The sequence below is a fragment of the Tachypleus tridentatus genome, chromosome 9 (assembly GCF_004210375.1).
Source record: "Tachypleus tridentatus isolate NWPU-2018 chromosome 9, ASM421037v1, whole genome shotgun sequence".
Lineage (NCBI taxonomy): Eukaryota > Metazoa > Arthropoda > Merostomata > Xiphosura > Limulidae > Tachypleus > Tachypleus tridentatus.
In genome coordinates, this window is record NC_134833.1 from 117,865,216 (window position 1) to 117,887,814 (window position 22,599).

The 22,599-nt window shown below is 35.2% G+C and overlaps 1 protein-coding gene and 1 pseudogene across 7 annotated transcripts in view; both read left to right on the forward strand.

Annotated features, from left to right (window-relative positions):
• LOC143227465 (chorion peroxidase-like) overlaps positions 1 to 22,599 on the forward strand; it is a 62,267-nt pseudogene that overhangs the window by 16,263 nt on the left and 23,405 nt on the right. The window lies entirely within an intron of this gene.
• Positions 104 to 20,666, forward strand: LOC143226159 (uncharacterized). 6 transcript variants are annotated; one of them, XR_013014403.1, is made up of 5 exons: positions 104 to 341; positions 2,643 to 2,675; positions 5,161 to 5,256; positions 15,376 to 15,484; positions 17,246 to 19,318. XR_013014403.1 is itself a non-coding variant. In XM_076456751.1 (3 exons), exon 1 carries the CDS (start codon positions 13,116 to 13,118, stop codon positions 14,028 to 14,030), a length of 915 nt encoding a protein of 304 aa, XP_076312866.1. In that variant the 5' UTR covers positions 12,315 to 13,115; the 3' UTR covers positions 14,031 to 15,484; positions 17,246 to 17,398; positions 19,354 to 20,666. The 6 variants fall into 5 exon arrangements, 4 of the variants coding, with proteins under 4 accessions (XP_076312866.1, XP_076312867.1, XP_076312865.1 ...); XR_013014404.1 differs by lacking the exons at positions 104 to 341; positions 2,643 to 2,675; positions 5,161 to 5,256 and adding an exon at positions 6,481 to 6,752; XM_076456751.1 differs by lacking the exons at positions 104 to 341; positions 2,643 to 2,675; positions 5,161 to 5,256 and adding an exon at positions 19,354 to 20,666 and having other exon boundaries at positions 12,315 to 15,484; positions 17,246 to 17,398.

Consider the following 22,599-nt stretch of genomic DNA (forward strand, 5'->3'; position numbering starts at 1 on the left):
ATGGATATTTCAGTTAGAATAAGTTTTATGAAATTGAATATGTATCTGAAATTTGAGTAAATAGAATTAATCATTTTATATCCACCTCTAGGAGGTTCTCAAGCCTTTGACACTCAAAGAACATCATATACAGAACATGCAAAGAAAACTATCTCCTACTTTTGCATTCTCAGAGTAACATATGCAAAAGCTTATTTTGACTCTGGGGTTCTTTCAAAACCATCTTTGCAGCTCATGTTAAACATTTCTACTAGTTCAGCTCTCTTGTGGTATTTTCATGTTTAAGTTTGAAGGCTTGACTCAAACTAGGGCAGAAATGGAAGAATGGTTAAAGGCTGCAGGTGAGGATAATAGCTTTGATAATGTAAAATCTGTTTTTCTAGGAGCACACATTTTATTTCAGGAACTCTGCTACACTTGTATTAATATATAAAATTGTTTTCAGTAATAATACATATTCTACAACATGTATTTTTTTATTTGTATTTCTATCAAGAAAAGTAAAATTTTGGGTTTGTAAAATGACAGTGTTTACATTACATTATAGAGCTGGGTGATTAACTCAATTGATAAGTATAATCTTTCATGGCTGATTACACTTATTAGAGTCTCATGAAATAATTGATTTGTCAAAATTACAACTAATTTGATTAATGTCCCCAAATAATCAACTTATAAAAACAATGTTTCTGCATATTACTGTTTCAGTTATTACAACTTTCTAAGTTATTAAAATGTTTAATTTATCTTTGTTTTTAGTAAATTCAGAGCTATTCAGTTTAACGAAAATGGGTAATTTTTTATTATTATCATTATTGATATTAGAATTAATTGAAATCTCGTGAGTTTGTTTGTTTGTTTTGGAATTTCGCACAAAGCTATTCGAGGGCTATCTGTGCTAGCCGTCCCTAATTTAGCAGTTTAAGACTAGAGGGAAGGCAGCTAGTCATCACCACCCACCGCCAACTCTTGGGCTACTCTTTTACCAATGAAAAGTGGGATTGACCGTAACATTATAACGCCCCCACTGCTGGGAGGGCGAGCATGTTTGGCGCGAATCGGCGTGAACCCGCGACCCTCAGATTACGAAGCGCACGCCTTAATGTACTAGGCCATGACAGGCCCTGAAATCTCGTGAGAATAATCTGCTAGTTGAATGCTATGCACAATTAATCAGTTGTCAAATTCCATTAACCATCTGGCTCTGCTATTTAGACTTAATATTTGTCAGCACTTCATGTTTAAGGAGAGACAGTTTGCCAAGTTACATATGAAATAGAGATAATCTATTTATCCACTTTATAACCACTTTAGTTGGTTATAGAACTTATAGAAAGTGTAATAATGTTTTAGATCTACTTTTAATACTGTTAACAAGTACACTTTGTGATATAAGATTTAAAACATGAATTAATCATGATATATTTTCTAAGGTACTATTTAAAAATGGCTGGTATGGGTAGAGAAGCACTAGTAGAGGAGTGAACAATGTTTCAACCTTGTTCGGTCATTGTCAGGTACACAAAGAAAGAAACGGTTACTGACCAGTAGATGACCACATGTTTGAAAACAGTGGTCAGCTACCAGTCAGTAGCCCTTTCTTTCTTTGTGAACCTGACATTGTTTGCTCCTCTACTAGTGCTTTCTCTACCCATACAGTCATTTTTAAATATATAATTTTCTCAACATGTGGGTTTTCTTGTCATCGTGGATTACTTGAAGATTTGATACTGTAATAACTGTATTGGAATTGAAGTTGTTAGTTTTCCTGTACTCTAACACTTGATGATTCTACACTATAATGAACCATACTTGAATTATAAAGATTTTTATTCTTCATCTCACTTATACTAACACTCAGTGATTCCATACTAAAATAACTGTATTTGGATTATAATGATCTCATCCTCAGTTTACTTATACTTGACATTTCAACACTTTAGTAATTGTACTGCATGTGAATTATCACAAGTTGAATTATAGTTTGGATGGCAATAACCTTAACAGTGTCGTGAAAGAATGGATTTGGCATAACAGTCAATCAGTCTCTAAAGCCATCCAAGCAATGTGCTGTTACAAATAGGATTTTAGGTTGTATCCTCAAAAATATTCGATAAAAATTCAAGGAGGTTATAATTTCATTGTACAGGTCACTGGTTATGTCACATTTGGAATACTGTGTTATATCTTGGGCTTCTTAGGAAAGACATTGAATTGTTGGAAAGAGTTTAGAAAAGAGTTACTAGAACGGTGCCTAGGATGGAAGGGTTACCATATGAGGAGAGGCTTAAATCTTTCAAAGTGTTCTGTTTTGAAAAAAGAAGTGTTAGAGGGTATCTGATTGAAGTGTTAAAATTTTAAAGAAAATTGATGATATTAATGCATCACCCTTTTTTATATTTAACATTGAGAATAGTGGAACAAAGGATACAAGAAAACTGTGGCAGTACATGAGTCATGTTCAGCTCAGACAACTTTATTTGTCTAAAACAGTTGTTGGCCTTCAAAATGAGTTGCTTTCAGATATTCTAGAGGCAATAAATTTAAAAGAGTTTAATAAAATGCTTGACAAGTGTCTGGTTTTAAGTTTTTTGTTTTGTTTTTCTAAGTTATTAAAATGTTTAATTTTTCTTTGTTTTCAGTGAATTGAGGGCTATTCAGTTTGGTAAAAATTAGTAAGTTTTTTTGTTCTTATTTCAATTATTGAAATCTCATGTGAATAGTCAGCTAGTTGAATGTTTTGCACAATTTATCAGTTATCAAATTCCATTAACCATCTGACTCTGTTATTCAGACTTAACTAATAATACTGTAACTTAATATTTGTCAACACTTCAGGTTTAAGGAATGACAATTAGCCATGTTATGGATGAAATAGAGATCATCTATGTTCTCAGTATTTGTAGAATGGTTAGTTAGTTACTTATATAAATTAGAGAAAGTTTAATAATATTTCAGATCAACTTTTATTACAGTTAACAAGTACACTTTCTGATATTAGATTTAAAACGTAAATTAATCATGGAATATTTTGTAAAGTACATGCACTCATACTTTTCATCTTTCAAATAACATATTGTATATCATCTTATGAATGGTTAAATGTCAGTTTCACCTCAGAGTACAATCATTGTTCTGATAGGAAGTTAATGATCAGTTTTGATGAAGTTGTAATGACTGTTGCTGCATGGTTAGAAAGCCAGAAACATTTGACAGGTAAGGGAATATGCCTACTGTGTACATCATTAGCACATATTGTTTGGGACATTTTGTAGTTAAATAAAATTTATTAAATGCAATACTATGAGTGGTATAAAATATATATTTAGCTTTCTTTGATAGTTGAGAGAAATAAAAAAGAAAATTGGATAAATATTTTATTTCTTGTTTCTCATGTTTGTTCATGGTGTATAATTATAAAAGTAACTAAAATGTAAAATTGAATCTTTTTAGGTTGAGATGGGGTAGAGAAAATATGAGATAAAACATTGAATTAGGTGAAAAAAATGTTTGAAATATACTGAGGAGATTTTACACAAAATAAAGTTACGATTTTTGTGATGAGGAAAAGTATTTTTAATTTCGAAACAAAAACTACTCTGCAAATGAACTATTAAAAAAACTTAATGTTTTCATCGACAAAGTTTTATTTTACTTTTAATAAAATACTTCACTAAAAATATAATTTTTTGTGTGAAAATATACACTTTTTTAAATATTAGAAGTATTAAATCTAAAAAGACTTTAAACAAGTGCAAAGAGGTCACGTGGTTGGCTATATGGACTGAACTTATATTGAGAGAGTTAACTGATGAAGTAGTAATGTCGTTCAACCAAAGCCAAAAGTTTATTTTTAAAATGTGCTCTATTTTCGATTTTGTATTCCTCTTGTGAAGTAAAAATCTTAAAACAAAGTAACCCATGTACATCAACAAATAGTATGAAGTTACAATGCAAAAGATATATTGATTGAACAAGCCATATGGATGGTAAAAACTTCAAGTCTTTTAAAAAAAAGTGTTCTGTTTCAAGTTGTTTTTATCTTCCTTTTAAGGCAAAATTCTTAAACAAAATAGCCCATGTATTCAGTCAGGAAGTTCCTGGGTTATAATACAAAACGTTATGGTAACTGTACCAGCCAGTTCTGATTGATGTATGCTAATGCACAGACATACATACACAGGGTATCATTTTAACAATAAAACTTAGACTTGTCAATTTCACAGTTTAGTAACTATATTGTGTTTATAATGACAGAGATGAGTAAACACAGTTTGACAATAAAGTTACATAAAGAAATGACTTTTACTCTTCAACTTGATCTTGTAATATTAGGCCTGATGAAGTTCCAACAGCAAAACCTCAGCTGATATAGGTTAAATTTATTGCTAAGATATGCAGTACAAATTTCACACTTTCTTTAATTGTTTTTTAAATACACTGCTAGTTGTTTTTAAGGTACTATTACTATATATTTCATTTTTCATTATCTCTTATGTATATTTATTGATTAAGACTTTGGTTTTCTTTGTTAATATGTAAAGCACAATTGCACAGGTCATGACATTTATTGAGTGTTTTTGATACTATACATCTGGACACGTTTCTGTCACATAGCTTTGTACAAAATTCAAAATGCACAAAAAAAAGTGTCTAGAATGAAATTATTCCTGGTGATTTCTGTAAGCAGTTGCTGCACATACAGAGGAGCGTGGCAAGAAGTATGTATGTGTTTTCTAAAGAAAAGCCACATTGGGCTATCTGCTTAGCCATTAAGGGGAATCAAACACCTGATATTAGCATTGTTTTTCCATAGACATACCACTGTACTGGTGGGGGACAGGCATGAAGTTAATGAAGCAGTAGGAATATAGTGTTATGCATTTACTTTTATGTTATTTATTTTTCATTTAAATGTTTTGCTTCAAAGTGAAACAATTATGTCACTCTCTTTTCTTTGTTTCATCTCAATGTATCCACTCTGTGCATATAAATTGTTAAACTCACTTTATTTTTACATTTACTTGATATTTATTCACCAATTTCAGTTTGAAATGATCATAGTGAACTTTTACTCAATTTGTTATGTAAATGGCATTTTATTTTAGAACTTAAATCATGAAATAACATGTAAACATTCTTCATTTTTTACATCCTCAGGTGCAAGAGTTTTAAGTGTAGAAACAGCTGCAGTGAGACTTTTCAATGGTGTTGAATCATTTGGTAATGTGGAATACTCATTGATATTTAATAGAGGTAACAGAGGTGAATACTTCATTTTTGTGATAACTGTTTATATGGATAGGCATTACTGAGAACCACAACCAAAAGTATTGCTACCAACATCTGTTATCAAAGAAGGTTGTTGTATTCTTTTACATATATATATATTTCTATTGTTATTAATTTTTTATATTCACATCATGTATAAGAAAATTGTTTATTTTGTTTGACAGCCCGTTTTTGTATATTTTCTTGTTCCAACAATTTCACTATTTAAGTATATATATATGCCTGTACATGTTGAAATGCTCAAACATTGTTTTCTATTAAACTGTAAATAGCCAGCTTAGTGCATTTGATACTTAAGAAAACTAGCAATATTTTTGCTTTATTTGATTTTTTTCTTCGCAGTGATACTTTCAAGGAAGAAGAACATTATTTGAAAAATGTAGATTTTGATCTTGAAGTTTCAGAATCTTCCATTTTACACTTTTATACCTATTTTGTCACCATCTGAATATTTTCAAACTGGACCTTCTTTCTTTTGAGTCATTTAGTATAAGATATTTAATCTTCATCCATAATTAATTTTATGAGGTGTAAATAGTAAGTTCAACTTACTTTATATTCACTTAAAATTTTCAGTTATTGGGAAAAGGCTACAGAAAAAGTATACTTGTTTTTTGTGTAGAACTTTGTTTATTTCTACTATTTAAATCAAAACAATAGCCTCAAATCATCACATAATACGATGAAGAATCACAAGGAAAGAATGAATTTGATTAGGCAATAAATTTTCAATGAATCAATGAATTCTTATTCTATCTTTAAATGTTTTCTGATACTGATAGGTAACTTCCACTCACATAAATGACTATTCTTGTTCGGTACTACTCTCTCAATGCAAAATTGTTTTACACATGCATCAAGCCCTAAAGTTCTTACCCATCTGTAATTAACTTATTCCAATGTGTGTTGCATGTAAATTATCATGTATAACCCGCTACCAACAACAGTGCGACAAACTTTTTTGATGCATGTTTGTTTGATTCTGAACTATTATTCGTGGTTTGACAAAACGTGTGATGTAATGTTATTTTCTACTGTCTTCAGGTGTTAAATTTTTTATACATCTTTCTGTCAATTTCGCTCAACAAAGTTATTATTTATTATACTATAGTGAAATTTCTAACTTATTGAGCTATTAATGGAATTATTTTATATTTTTACCTGGTTACAGATCTTCTTTCGTTACTAAACATTTTTATTTACTTCTGCCAACATAGTTGTGTTTCGTTATTCATTTTGCATTATAAATACTATGTTGTTACTCCAGAGGTAATGTGTACTATCAGCACATTTATACAGTCTTCAAGTGGCGATACGTTATGAGAAAATGTTTGGCTTCAACTTCGTTAGTAGATTGATCAATCAATGAGCTGACTTTTATCAGGCCTCATTTTTAGTTTGGAGACTCACTTGTGTTTCACATACAGTCCCCCAATTTTAGTGATATAAGACATTATGAGGTTTTTGAATAATTTATTTTTAATATTGTCTGTAGTCATTTGTGTTATATGACATAAATTGTGTTAGATTGGGTCAACACTAACTTCTCCCAGTACTGTACAACTTTTTTAGGTTAAGCTTTTTATTTTAGAGCTTAGCGGTATCCTTTGTCCTGCACTATTCGATTAGGCTTAAAAAGTGTCTGTTAATTTCAGTATACTTGTGATTATTCTTCCAGGTTAATCAATAGCTAGATTAACCATTTTGTTTTCATCAATATCTAACATTTACAATCAATATTTATTTTGCTACAGTTTCCTACCAGTGATTTTGTTTAATTTATAATTCAAACCTTTTCTTTTGTGTAAGCCCCTGAGGTATGGGATCTTCCATAACTGTGCCCATTATTGCTCACTCTCTTTCTATAATGCCAGATCCCATTTCAAGCTGATCATATATTTTGAACTTTCCTCAACCTTTACTGCAGAACCTTCTTGTGCAAAAAAATTCCAACCATTTACTTGGCTTGTCTCAGCCACTTTTTGTTTTAGATACGTTTTACAGTATATTCTCTTTATCTTGACATTGTTTTATAATGTTTGTGTGTTTCTTTTGAAAGTGGGTACATGCCTAACCCTATAGAAACATTAATTATATTTGCCTTGACTTACCATCAGGCAGATTATCTTCTTGATGTCATGCCCTTTTTCCTCAACATAGTTCTTCAACTTCATACTGCCCAATCTACTCTTGTACATGTAATGTTTAATTTCCACCTTCTTTAGTAGGTGTTCCTATGCTTAGAGATTTTGATGGGATACCTTCTCCTTTCCTCCATACTGGAGAACTTGACATTTTCAGTTTTTTCCCTTCACATATGGATTCTTTACTTCTTCACTGCTAATTTATGTTTACCATCCACTGCTAAAATGGACTTAAGATAAATATTTTTTCTCCACAATTCAAATTTTGAGGCTCATCCTGTAGACTTAGGATTAAGTGGGGTATTTACCATGCTTTATTAAATTGTTTAATTGCACTTTGTTTTATTCTATTATATTTTTTCACATCTCCTCCAATTTCCTGTCATTTACTTATCTTACCTGAAGGTTCCCTCCATTTGTCTTGTATGCACGATGCTGATTGAATTTCAAGATTGATTGATCCTGCCTCAATCACTTCTTGGGTTTACCCTGTTTTCATGTTTTGTCTTTGATCACATTCCAGTGGGGTATTTATGCATGTCTTGGAATACCCATGATACAGATTTTTATTTCCCATTTCTCAGGACACTGTCTTAGATTTTTTTTTTCACTAAGGGATTTAGTCCCAGTTTTGTGCTTTTCACTTTTGAATTTGTTTCAGTTCTATGTATCTTTTGTGGGATGGTCTGCATTTTATCAGACTTTTACAATTTTGGGGATTTTACCTACACCATTCATTGGATGTCTGACTTTGGTAAGCTCCTTCCAAATGGGGGTTGTTTCAATATGCTCATATACTTCTACAGTCAGCCTAGGTTGTTAGGTTTTCTGGTGGGATATGTTATTCCTGTTACATACCCCACATTCTTATCTCTTTTGGGTAAGAATTCTTAAAAACATCTCCATAAAGAACCATCAGTTCTCCTCCTCAAATGCATTCTATGGAGATATGTTATCCAAGCCATTCATTTTATTTTCCTTTTAATTTTTTTCTTTCTTTCTTTGTCTATTTGTTGTTAGCTGATCAGATTAGCTATGACCTCGGGTTTACTACTTCCTCCTTCCATTTCTGGATTATTTATCTTCCTTGGTGCTTTTTGTTCTTGTTGCTGATTGACTTTTTGTCTCATCACACTTTCTTCAAACGAGTGACATCTTTATCCTCCAAATTTTTGGTGACTCTGCTTTCTGTAGAATACTTTTCCCTGTGACGTCCCCTCGGTGTGGATTCCTGTGCGTGGTGAGGGGACTTCCCAGGAAAGGTTCTGTTCTGTCTGGTTACCTTCTCTGGGATCTAAACGTCCAACCACGTGTTTGCCGTGCGTGGCAACCCGTGAAAGGGAAGAGAGGACCCTGGTGATTGAGGGTTCCAACCTTAACACACCACTTTGGCCTTGAATTCCTGTAGACTGACGGCCTTTGGGTGGCCCCCCTTGGGTCAATCGGCTGGTCCACTTGGGCTAGAGTCAACCAAGTACCAGTGTTGGAAGTTCTCAATGGGTGTTGTGAACATTGTGCCTGATGCTGGTGTTTGGGAATGGTGCCCACGAAACTGTGGCGTTGCTGCATTGTCCTTGCATGACATTGTAGTGCGTCCCCTCATAGGGCTCCATGGAGTGTGGGGTCAGTGGGTCCCGAAATTTTTCTTTCTTCCTATGGATCCTTCTTTAAAAAATTATAATAAAATAGTGAAAAACCAGTCAATAGGTAAACGACCACATCTTGAAGACTCTGAGCAGCAATCTTCAACATCTGTAACACACGTACTTCATTTCCTTATATTACAATCTCTTTCAGAATAACCTTCAGGACGAATGGCCCCTTTTTTATTCAGAAGGGACTTGAGGGTCTTGCTGGGTCTCCAAAGTCAGTAAAGAAGCTTCGATCTCTAGACATATTAGTTGAAACATTCACAACCCAACACAGTGAACTCCTCTTGAATTCAATGGCAATTGGGGGATATACCTATTGAGGTTACCCCTCATGCTACCTTGAATTCATCACGAGGAGTTATTATGGAGAGGGATTTGAAGAACGTCCCCGAGTCAGAGATTCTCGCTGGTCTCTCCACTCGAGGAGTTTCTGCAGTGAGGCGCATCTCCACTCGCAAAGATGGAGTTACACTGCCAACAAATACCTTCGTTTTGACATTTACATCATCACGTGCACCTGCCACCATCAAGGTAGGTTGTCTAATTTGCAGGGTACGGCCATACATTCCAAACCCTCTCCGATGTTTCCAATGTCAGAGGTTTGGCCACTCAAAGACATCATGTCGTGGTTCCCTGACGTGCTCATTGTGGTGGCAAGGACCACGATGCCTATGAATGTGACATGGATCCGCATTGCGTCAACTGCAATGGTTCTCACCCTTCCTACTTTCGTTCTTGCCCAAAATGCTGGAGGAAAAAGAGGTGCAGCATTTGAAAACAACTCATAACATTAGTTATCCTGAGGCTCGGAAATTGCTGCCCGCCACTCCATCTCGGACATATGCTGCTGCACTTTGTTCCACAACTACAGTGGGAGTGCAGACAGATCTGTCTATGCCTCTAAGAGAATCGTTTTCAAAACAAATGAAAAGCCTTTTGACCTTCATGGTTAAAAAGGTTGATGAATCGACTTTCACACCCATCTCTGTTCCTCCCGTACATTCCAACAAACCTCAAGTTCCACATCCTTTAGTTTCAAATACAGGCATTTCTTCTGATACATCTTTTTCTCCCACCCCAAGAGTCAAAACAATCATTCGTTTGTGTCCTCAGTTACTGGAATCCCCTTCCAATAACAAAGGCGTGCCCAATCGACTTAGGGCAGGATCCATGGAGGTTGATAGACCTCCTTTCACTAAGGACAGTAAGGAAAAAGACGTGGTCGTAAACAGAAGGGTTCTTCAGCCACTTTGCCTATCCGTCATTAAAAATGGCCACCTTGATACGATGGAACTGTCGAGGTTTACGTTCTAATCTGGATGATATCAAAACAATGATTGCTTCCTACCATCCTGTATGTCTTTCCTTACAAGAAACATTTCTAAAACCTACTGATACAGTCACCATTCAGCAGTTTTTCTGTACAGAAATGACAGGCTGTGTGATGGATGAGTGCATGGAGGGGTGGCACTATTGGTTGATCAGCATGCGCACATCCTGTCTTTGTCACTCAACACACCCTTGGAGGCTGTAGTCATCCATGTTTCCTTAGGTGATACCATCACTGTTTGTTCTCTCTATCTGTCCCCTGGAGAGACATATGATCAATCAGACCTTGATGCTCTCGTTGATCAGTTGCCGTCTCCCTTTTTACTCCTGGGGTACTTTAATGGACATCATCCCCTCTGGGAAGTGCTGTTATTGATGTGAGGGGTCGCTCTGTAGAGCGTATGCTCTCTGATCACAACCTTTCTCTTTTCAATACTGGTTCTTCCACTTATTTTCATGCATCTAGTCAGTTCTTTACCGCTATTGATCTCTCAATTTGCTCCCCTTCATTATTCTCCCATTTTTCATGGAGGGTTGACAATAATCCTCTAGGCAGTGATCATTTTCCTATACTTTTGAGAGAGACTGACTGTAGTCGATGCCACCCTACCCACGTGACCCGGTGGAAGCTGGATCAGGCAGACTGGTCCACTTTCACTGCTCTCGCAGAACTTGATCCTGCCAACGTGAATCAGCCATCAATAGACGACTGTGTGGCAGCGGTAACTGGCTGTATTATACAAGCAGCTGCTCAGTGTATTCCTAAAACCTCGACACGTTTTCCACGATATCCTCGTCCGTGGTGGAATCCTGCTTGCCACTTAGCACGGAAGGCTCAAAAATGGGCCTTGGATACTTTTTGTAGATATCCCACACTTTCGTACCTCGTCGCTTTCCAACGGTGCACGAGCTAGGTGGGTAAGACGTCAAAGCCAGAAGGAATCTTGGATTAAGTTCACAACTAACATATCTTCTACCACCACTTCCAAGGTCATATGGGACTGGATTCGAAATGTCAGTGGGCACTACAATTCTGTCCCCTTCTCGATCTTACTCTCTGATGGTCAGGAGGTGGCTGATGTCCGGAGCATCATTGATACTCTAGGTGAAAGCTTTGCTGGGTATCTAGCACTTCTGCTTGTTCCTCCACCTTCTTGGCCATCAAGACTCAGGCAGAGCATTCACCTCTTTCCTTTTGAACTAACTGTCTCTTTGACTATAATTGTCCCTTTACACTGGTGGAACTGAAAATGGCCCTTCATCGGTCTGGCAGTACATCTGTTGGACCTGATGATGTACACTATGACATGCTGCACCATCTATCTCCTATTTCTCTTGATGTCCTTCTAATTGTCTTTAACCGGACCTGGCAGGAGAATGTTTTTCCTGATGCTTGGCACCAGGCTATTATTTTACCTTTCTCTCAGCTGAGGAATGATCTCAAGATTCCTTCAAACTACCGTTCAGTTGCTTTGACGAGCTGTCTCTGTAAGACCATAGAAGAGATGGTTAATGCTCATCTTGTTTGGTTCCTCGAATCAAACAACCTCCTCTCGCCCACTCAGTGTGGGTTCCGATGACAACACTCCACCACAAACCACCTAATTCGACTTGAAACATAAATCAGAGAAGCCTTTCTCAAATGCCAACATCTTGTATCAATATTCTTTGACATTGAGAAGGCTTATGACACAACATGGAGGTATGGCATTTTGCGAGACCTCCATACATATGGGTTACGTGGCCATTTACCCATGTTTATTGAAAATTTTTTAATGGACAGGAGATTCGAAGTTCATGTGGGTTCGACACTTTCCCATTCTTTTGTACAGGAATTTGGAGTCCCTCAGGCCTGTGTTTTGAGTGTCACACTTTTAGTATAATGATAAATGCCATCACTGAACAACTCCCTCTCACTGTTGCGAATTGGCTGTATGTCGACGATTTTCACATCTCGTGTCTGTCGTCAAACATGAGATATATTGAGCGGCAACTATAAACTGTCCTCAATCGTGTACTGAACTGGACTATGGCGAACTGTTTTAATTTTTTCTCTCTAAAACCGTTTGCATGCACTTTTGCCACCAACTGGGTATTCACTTTGATCCTGAACTTCATATCGGTGAAGTTTCACTGCCCGTGGTCCCTGAAACCAAGTTCTTTGGGCTTATCTTTGACTGTAAGCTGACCTTTTTACCACACTTAAAGCAGCTATGGGTCAAATGCTCAAGAGCACTGAACATCCTCTGTGTCCTTTCTACTGCCAGTTGGGGAGCAGATCGATGTTCTATGTCAAAGGTATATCGTGCTCTTATTCGATCAAAACTCGACAATGGATCAATGGTCTATGGCTGTGCCAGACTTAAGGCCTTAAAGATGCTGGACCCCATTCATCACCAAGGACTTCGACTCTGCACTGGGCCTTTCCGCACCTCTCCAGTTCAAAGCTTATATGTTGAATCTCATGAACCTTCTCTGCACCTCTCCATTTGCAACTATATTTACTATATTCTTTGAAACTTCGTTCCTTACCAAAGCATCCCACCTGGGGATGTGTTTTCCTTCCTCAGTGGGCCGTAATTTTTCAGAACAGACGATTTGCCATTGCTCCTTTTGGCCTTTGCATCCAGGTGCAATTGGATGAATTGGGTCTGTCCTTGGATAACATTGCAGAATCCACAAGTCAGCCCATCCCACCATGGCTTATTACAGCCCCAAATGTGACCTTTCTTTCAGTCATCTGAAAAAGGCAGGTACTCCAGATTGGAAGTACCATCTTTTATTTAATGAACATCTTTCAAACAATCATTCCAATCCAATTTATACAGATGGCTCCAAATCAGGTACTTCAGTGGGCTCTGCCATGGTTTGCTGCAGTTCGGTGGTTGCGCACAGAATCCCCTCTACAGCTTCTGTGTTCACTGCTGAACTGTATGCCTTATCTCTTGCCCTGGATCATATTGTAGCTGAGCAATACTCCAACTGCACAATTTACACTGACTTGATTGGTTCTCTACTGGCCCTGGAATCGCTACACGTTGGCTCACACCCTGTTCTCGCTGATATTCAAAACCGACTGGCTCATTTCTCATTAACTGCTACTTTTATCCAGTTTTTCTGGATATCAGGCCATGTTGGTATTTGCGGGAACGAGCTTGCAGACACGGCAGCTAAATCTATCTGCTCAGGCACTATCACCACTGTACATATTCTGTACATAGATTATGGTCCTGTATTGAAGGCTCGGCTCCATGTCAGCTGGCAGTCCACTTGGAGTGAGCAACGCGAGAACAAGCTTTTTCTAATAAAACCCTATATTGGGCTTTGGCCATCTAGCTTCCATAAGGTTCAGAAGGAGGAAGTTGTTCTAAGTAGACTACGCATTGGTCACAGGTTTTTAACTCATCGTTTTCTTTTATCTGGAACTGTTGCACCAGTCTGTAGTTTGTGTAACACTCAAATCACTGTAAGCCACATTTTACTTTCTTGCCATCGTTACGACTGTCAACGATGGCACTATTTTAAACATGTTTTTTCCCAGGGTTTATCAGTAACATTGGTGTTATTGGTGATGGTGACACTGTCCACCTTGATAAAGTTTTTAGTTTTTTAATGGCCATTAATCTTTTTAATCTCATTTAAGTGTTGGATATTTATTCATTACACCTTTTTAATTGTGGTTCCCTTTTCAAAGTTTCAATCTCTCTTTTAATTTGAAATTGGAAAATGGCCAGAACATTAAATAACTCGACACCAGGACTGGAAAGGACAATGTCAGGTGATTAATGCTGCTGTTTGAACTATTCTTTTGAACTACCTGTTCGTTGTCCTGGGGAGTTGTCATTCCAATTTTGCTGCATGTCTTTTAAACTTTTATTACTCTGCCCTTTGGTACTGGCCATAATGACACATAACTTGGAACCAGGACTGGAAAGACCAACTTCAGGTGACTGACGGTGGTTCTGGTACTTGCCTGTTAGTCTTCCAGGTGGGTTTTGATCATTACCATTCTGCTACAGGAAGTCCTTTACAACTTTATAGACTGGATGTCAACATCAGATTTATGCAATTTTCTGTTTTTAATTGCTGTTTTGTTTTTACCTTCATTTACTTTTACAAATTTTACTACATTTACTTTACTGTTACCTTTTTACTGGACATTGGCTACTCATTATTATGATTTTGCTGTATGTCTTTTAAAACTTCTATTATTTTACATTTTGATAATGGCTGTTATGACAACATAACTTGGAACCAGGACTGGAAAGGCTAACTTCAGGTGGCTGATGGTGGTTCTTGTACTTACCTGTTAGTCTTCCTGGCGGGTTATGATCATTACCATTTTGATAGAGAAAGTACTTTACAACTTCGTTTACTCTGCTTTCTCTCTTAACATTGTAGACTAGGTGTCAACATTGATTTTATGCTTTTTCTGTTTTTCAATGATGTTTTGTTTTACCTTCATTTCCTTTTCTGTATTTTACTACATTTAATTTGTTTTTACCTTTTTACCAGACGTTTGGCGCAGTTAGCCTAGCTGCTTTGTGCCATATCACACTAAATTAATCAATCAATCAATCAACCCTGTGACGTTTTTGAATTTCTAGACAGTTACATCTTTTGTTTGTTTTCACGTGTCGTAGTTAAAATTCTGATCCAACCATAGTTCTTTATTTATTGGATGTGGTACTCTCTATTTCCACCCATATCTGCAACACTTTTTTCTACACACCCAAAGAGTGTATTTGATACAGAAGTGGTATTATCTCTCATATATGATCTTATTTAAAGATTTCATTTTTGATAGTGCCCTTTTGATGGTTTTGAAGAATGCTTCTCTCTTTCCCTTGCACTGGTTCTTCTTCCTTTTCATTGTGGGATTGTAGCTATTTATGTGATTGGAGGTAATTTACTTTATTGTAAGTTATAATTTTCTTATGCTGAAAATGTATTTTCAGCAGGTACGTACCTTCACTCACACTTCACACCCTTCCTACTCACTGAAACTGGTGCTTCTATTTCATTCCTGAAATACTGAAGAAAAATAGCTGTTTATGTGAGAGAATGGTAAGCATTTATTGGAAATATATTTTCATTCCAGAAAAGTTATAATTTTTGTTTTATTTGAAATTATTTTCCTAAAAGCTAATGATGTACAAATTGGTTATTTCATGAAATAACTTTAGCCACTCTAGCTAGCTTAGAGAATATGATAATTTAGAAATCATGAAACTTGTGTCACTTATCCCTTATAAAGGAAAGTTCACTTTTCCAGACAATTTGGATTGATTGTGTAGCTTTTATGATGTTAATTTTTTTTTTTCTGTTTATTCCATGTATTTTTGAATATCAACAGTAAAATAATATGAAACATCAGGTTGCAGTAAATCTCTTGTTGTACCTAAACATTGTTAAAAGATAAAGTAACTTTGCAACATTGGTAACCACATTATAAGTGATAAAAATAAAATTTTTTATGTATAATTGTTATTTTAAGGAAGATAAAATGAAACAAATCACAGCCACAATTCATACATTGAATTGCAGGACACAAAACATAAGAAGGTAGGTCTCATGTAATGTGCCATGGTGGAAGTAAGACCCAAATTTTATTGGGGTACACTGATGTTTAGTTTAATCTGATATTTGTCAGCCTCAAATGCTAGAGAAAAAAAGAAAAATGGAACAGATGTGAGTAGATTGTTCCTCCTAAAGTTAAAATATAACAATAAAGAAAAAGAAATAATATAATACATCTATGGGGAGACAGCAAAACTACACATGAAGTTAGCACTTAAGTGCTTAATAAGATGTTTGGACACAAACACCAATATGTTAAGGTATTACTGTAATATACTTAAACATGCAAGGGCAGCCAAGTTAAGGTTAAACTGTACAGATAGTGTACCCCCAGTGCAATTTCTTACTTCTGCCAGTATCTGAAAAATCGGTGCATTACATAATGTTCTTTACAATTTATACCCTGATTTTTGATGTATATATTGTGACCACAATTTTTTTTTAAATGACATTGAATGTACTTTTATTAAATTGTATTTAATTGTATTTCATCTAAGGTATTGGTATACTTGTTCTTGCTATCCTTCCCTTAGATGTAGTATTTTATTATTTTTTTTTGGCTTTCCAGCATATATCTATGTTTGTTTAGTAGAAAACTTAATCTGTTATAAATTGCAGTTAGTGATAATTTTTGTGATATGAATTGCATTTTGACATCTTGCAAATGTAGTGCATGACATTTAGTCTGGCTTTAAGCCAGTACGGAATTTTTCTACAGAAAACAAGTTGAAGTACCATTTTAACTTACTAGCTATTACAAGATGCTCATTCAGAAAGCAGAATGATAGTTTTATTCTGGCTACAAGCCATTATATGTTTTTTGTGTAATAGCAAGTTGATGTATTTAATTTGCTTAATAGATAATATATTTGAGCATCATAAATTAGTATTAACATATAATTTGGTTGTTGGTTCATCCAGGTCTATCAGAATTAGATCATTATGTAATTTTTGATTTTAGTTAGGATATGAATTTCATGCTAAAAGCAAGGAGATGTATTAACAGATTTGGCTAATAGTCATTATATGAATAGCAACATACAGGGCTTGAAGTTATCACTGGCACACTAGCAGGTTACTGGTTAGTATTGCATTTTATTTAGTAAAATTAACAGCTCTTAAAACATTGATAGTACACACTTTAGAAAGAAGATTTGCAGATACATGCATTTCAGTCATTTATATTGCAAGATTCTGCATATAGGAGGTAATTATAATTGCGATTAACAAGGTTGTTTCTCTCCCTAGTGGCATATCAACAAGGTCTTGTCATCTCCATTTTTGAGGTTGGTTGTGTACCTAAGCTATGTATCAGGAAATGGAAAACAAGAGTGCAGCTCAACTCATTGAATTGGTTGCTGAAGCCGTTCACCCATGCACGAGCTGCCTAAACTCAAACCAGTTAGCATCTGCAGGACAGTTTTTTCACTATCTTAATGTCACAGATGATGCACTGAATTAGTTACCTATTGGAGGGGATAATACAATAGAAATCTCATAAATTGTGCATTTGTTTTCTACATTCTTCTTAAGTTGCCCATGATTAACACAAAGTTTAGACATATAAGCTTTTAATGCTTTGATTGCTTTTGGAGTTTAAAGTGTAATTTTTGATAATATATATATTTTTTTAGTATAGTATGGCTATCAGTTGTGGGATACTTTATACTTTGCCAATAGAGGTATGTATGATCTAGATACAGCAGTTTCTTCCAGAATCAAGCATATTTTAGGTATTGTGAAATAGTTATAATAGAAATGGGTTTTAATATTTCAAAATATTTTAACATGAAGCGTTACTCAAAGTTTATGCAAGGGAGTGACAACTGCACCTCTAAGTTGTGGAGGAGGGAATAAACTGATGTTTCTGTGAGACATTTCAAGTTATGGCTGATTAACTTGTATACAAAAATTACACCATAGCGTAAGGCCTCAGCTGAATTGGATAGTCAATGTAACGTTAGCTTTGTTTGTATCCCCTTGTCTTTTGTGAAATGGTGCTTGTGTTTGTACATGAACTGGATATACATGTATAATTATTGTGAACATTTAATACTTCAAATAATTATGAAACATTTACAGTTCATTTTCTACAATTATAATATTATTGCAAGTAGAAGTTTTTCAATTATTGGTAATTGAAAATTACCAATTTTCAAGAAAATTCAAGAAAATTTCAAGAAAAAGTATAACTAGCAACTGTATGCTGTCTTTGAGAATTAAGGTTGAGACCTAAGACACAATGTATAGTTTGACCAATGGTTAAGACTTGGCTTTTGCAAAATACAAGATGGTATGGTATGAAAGTGTAGGTACTATTCACTCTTTCTTCCTGATGAAAATGAGGAGATGTGGTCAGGAAGTATAGTTTAAGTAAATGTAGACATGAAATGCCAGAATTCAAAATTTTGTTAACTCCATTTTGTTGTAGATGACTTTTTTGCCAAGTAATACATTTATTGTCAGGTTTTAAAATTTAATGGGAATGTATGAGTGCTATTAAGTTTACATAAACAGTTATGACTAGGTGAAATGGTGATGACAACAGTTATCTTTATTCGACTGTTGTAACTGTTTATCTTATGTAAGCTTGTATGTTGTATAATTCTTAATTTTTTTAATGTTATAATATAGCATGTAGATTCACAATTGTTAGCTCTACTGATACATTTAACTGCAGTTACACCTGTACTTGTTCTTTGTATTAAAAGCACACAATAATAATTTTATTTTTGTATCTATGAACATTTTCTACATGCCATTTGTTTGTGTTTATTGACATTTTAAAATAATAATAATAATAATAAAAGAGAACAAATAATTATTAATTCAGAACTTTCTTATTTGGACATCACAATAAAACATTTTGTTGGACATATATTCTTCATTAATTATATCATATTATGATTGCATAAAAATGAAAATGAAATAAGAAACTGTTTTGTCAATATATTTTCTTATTCAGTATTAAATCAATTAAGGAACCATGAACTTGGTCTAAAGGTTTTATGAGTTAGATGAAAATACAAAATTGAGATCAGTTAATGCACTCATTTCTTCCAAAAGAGATTGTTTATCACTTTATATGTCACTAAAAACATTTTGCCACTTAACTTTGGGAGTTCACTGTTACCTGGGATATACACATTAGTTTACCTACAGCTTATTTCTTGTTAAAAATTTCCTCTTACCATTTGTGTACAGGGGTTGGACAAGAAAAACATGCTCCCTCTTGCAAATGTTATTACTTTGTTATGTCCTTTATAAGATAACAGAAACATATGTAAATATGTAAATAAACTATGTTTATTAGACACAATTACTGAGATCTGTTTGAATATTAATGTATTTTTCAGTGCATAAGAATCCCCTATTTTCAAGACTACGTTCAGGTAAAAATATTTTTCAAAGTTATCATTTATTTATTTGTTTAACATAAGCATAATCTTTTATTATTTTTTATAATACTTCAAAAGTAATGTACACAATATAATAAAATATGGTTGTTTCACACATATACATGAAAACATTGTTCATTCATTATGAAAAATTTCAAATTCTTCTTTTTCATCACAGATTTCACTGAAAACAAGTTCTGAAAGTTCACTCTCACATGTACTTAAACAATATTATCTTTGGTGCCATTAAGGCAATTCTTTTATGTGAGCAAAAAATGCTGACATCACATTTTTTAAATACCTTTTTATCACAGTTTCACAACTTTGGGGAAGAAAAAAAGGTTTGGTACTTTGAAACATTCAGGAAACAAAATAACTTCTTACTTGCCATAAACCCATCCAAAGTCTTTAAAAAACAGTGTTAAAAAGGAAATAAATTAAGGCTGTTCCATACATTCAATGCAAAAACATTATTCATTCATTATAAAAACCTTCAAAATCTTGTGCATCACTGCATTCACTGCCAATGAAATCAAGATATGAAGGCTCACTCATCTGAGTCATCACTTTCCTCAAACAGGATATCATCTTCACTACCATAAAGAAAATTGCTTTTGCCACATTTCTTAAATGCCTTTATTACAATTTTAGTCTTCACTCTGTCCCATGAGCTTTTCACCCACTGTCATCCAATTGGAATGCTTGGTCCCTTCCTTCTTTTGGTAGGAGTCACTTTGTAGTTGACCATCTGCATCCATTTTTTGAACTCGTTGCACATGAAGCATTTGAAGGACAAATTGATAGATACATCCAGTGGTTGTAATTGGCTTGTTAGTCCACCAGTTATAACAGCCTGTTGGGTCTTCATTTGGGCAATTTTTTTCTTAATTGCATCAGTCTTATGTGCTCTAAAAGAATCCCATACAAGCAAGGCTGGGGCTTTCAATAACCCACTTTGACATTTAGCCCACACTTTGTCTAGCCACAACTACATTCCATCATCCATCCATCCATTGGGATGGAGATGAAGAAGAATACCACTTGGCAACTTCTCTTATGGCAAGGTCTTTCTTTTAAATATCAGTTTTGGTGGAAGTTTTAAACTGTTGGCACAGCATGATAATACTACTTACTATGTAATGGATTTTCTCATGCTCACTTGTTTTTATAATTATACTCCTAGTGCCTCATCCATATTAGCAATTTGAGATAGCCCAAAATTTGTTGATTTTCTTGTGTTGATTATATATGCATGGGATTCTAAAATTTTATTCTCAAGCCCTTGTAATCGTGAAGTTTAATACCTCTCATATAACGGTCGGATATGATGAAATGTCAATATATACACATTGTGAGATTTTGTCTACATGTTTACACTGATAAATTATTATTTAAAAGTTTTTCTTTAATTAGCTTCAATAGTCTTTGAATGCCTTATGAAAATTTCCAAGGAACTAATAGCTAAACTACAAGTAAAATGAAGCTAGTAAAATTATGCCATTAGATATTGGATTTGTGTAATTTATACGTCTTTTTTCTTGTGTCTGTTTGTTTTTGGAATTTTGCACAAAGCTACTCGAGGACTATCTGTGATAGCCGTCCCTAATTTAGCGGTGTAAGACGAGAGGGTAGGCAGCTAGTCATCATCACCCACCGCCAACTCTTGAACTACACTTTTACCAACGAATAGTGGAATTGGCCACCATATTATAACGTCCCTACGGCAGAAAGGGCGAGTATGTTTGGCGCGACTGGGATGCGAACTGAATTATAAATAGTTCATGGGTTTTTTGATGAACTAACAATGAAAACGGACCAGCAAAATACTGGGTGACTTTTTTGTGTTAAATTTCTGGCATGGCCCTTCACATGTAGTTTACTTTTCTTTAGGTCATTTATGGGTCACAATGCTGTATTTTCATGATCTCGTCACCCGATTCAGTATACATAGGTCATTCCTATGGCGTTGTTTTAATGACAGCTGAGTTTGACATGATTACTGTAACTGTGTTGTTTTGGGTGGCTTCTGTTCAACATGTCTCTGCCTTTCCTTGTGCAAGACCCAGTGTGATTTTGAATCTCGTTTTCTTGAATTTACGTTTTCCACCCCAGTCTGTTACAATTACCCTCAGTACCACTGTTTGCCATGTTTTTTGGGAATACATGGTTTTTCTTTCTTCCTTCTCAGGATTCCTGGGCACTCTAATGTATATCTGTAGCAACCAGCAACCATTGTCCTGTTATTCCAATGATATTGTACATGCTCCACATGGGATTTACTGCAGTTAGTGTGCCAATTGTGGAATGGTATTTATACACTTGGGACTGAGCTTCCACACGTACGTGGGCCACTGGTTTCCTATTGCCATTTCCAAACAGGTGTCAGATGGTTTTTTTTGTCAGCTTCTTCTCTAAAATATTCAGGTGCAATGGTTGAACACTTTGAAGAGGTCTTTCCTTCATCCTCACGAATATTTTGTACATCTGGGTGTTTTCTTCAACATCTATACCACTTATGCTCTACCTTTTCCTCTCAGACTTTATTCTATGGCACTGGCTTTTCTGACTGTCCTGTCTGCTCCCTTCCTTCTTACTAGTGACATTCTATAGCCTTTGGGGAGTGTTGATTTCTGATATCTTTGAAACCTTTTGGCAAGGCTTCTTCCTAGCCTGTTGAAATTGGTTGCCTCATTTTCTCCAGCTACAGGTGGTCCCTTCCAATCCTCTTTTCTTCAGTCCCAATCTGCTACATAAATCCAGTCAGTGGTGCTCCATTTTTTGTGAAGTCTGTGACTAGATTTTCCAGTTACTTTTGCAGAGTAACTTCACATTTAACCTGTTCTATGTTGCCCTTCTTTAGCCATCCATATACATAAATGGAGCATATTTTCTCCTGAGCACTGACTTGAGGCTACTGGGCTTTTCATCCAACAGTTGCCTCATGAGTGTCTCATATGTCTGTTTCAGAGGGCTTCTCCAATCTTCTTGATGTTGAGTGTTGGCTACCATTATCTCATACCTTCACTTTTAACTGTCTCTGCATGGTCTTCACTTCCTCTGTTCTTTCCATGTTCATCCATTCCTTTCTTCTCCATTGACCACCAAGGCATCCATTGCTCCCAGTCTGAGATATTATCATGGGTCTTCCTGCCCTCACATTATATTCATTTGCACCTCTGTTCTCTGTTTGTATGTTCCTTGTTT

What these genes read in the sequence shown, in the direction of transcription:
- LOC143226159 (XM_076456751.1), top strand. Translation starts at nt 13,116, where the DNA reads ATGGCTTATTACAGCCCCAAATGTGACCTTTCTTTCAGTCATCTGAAA.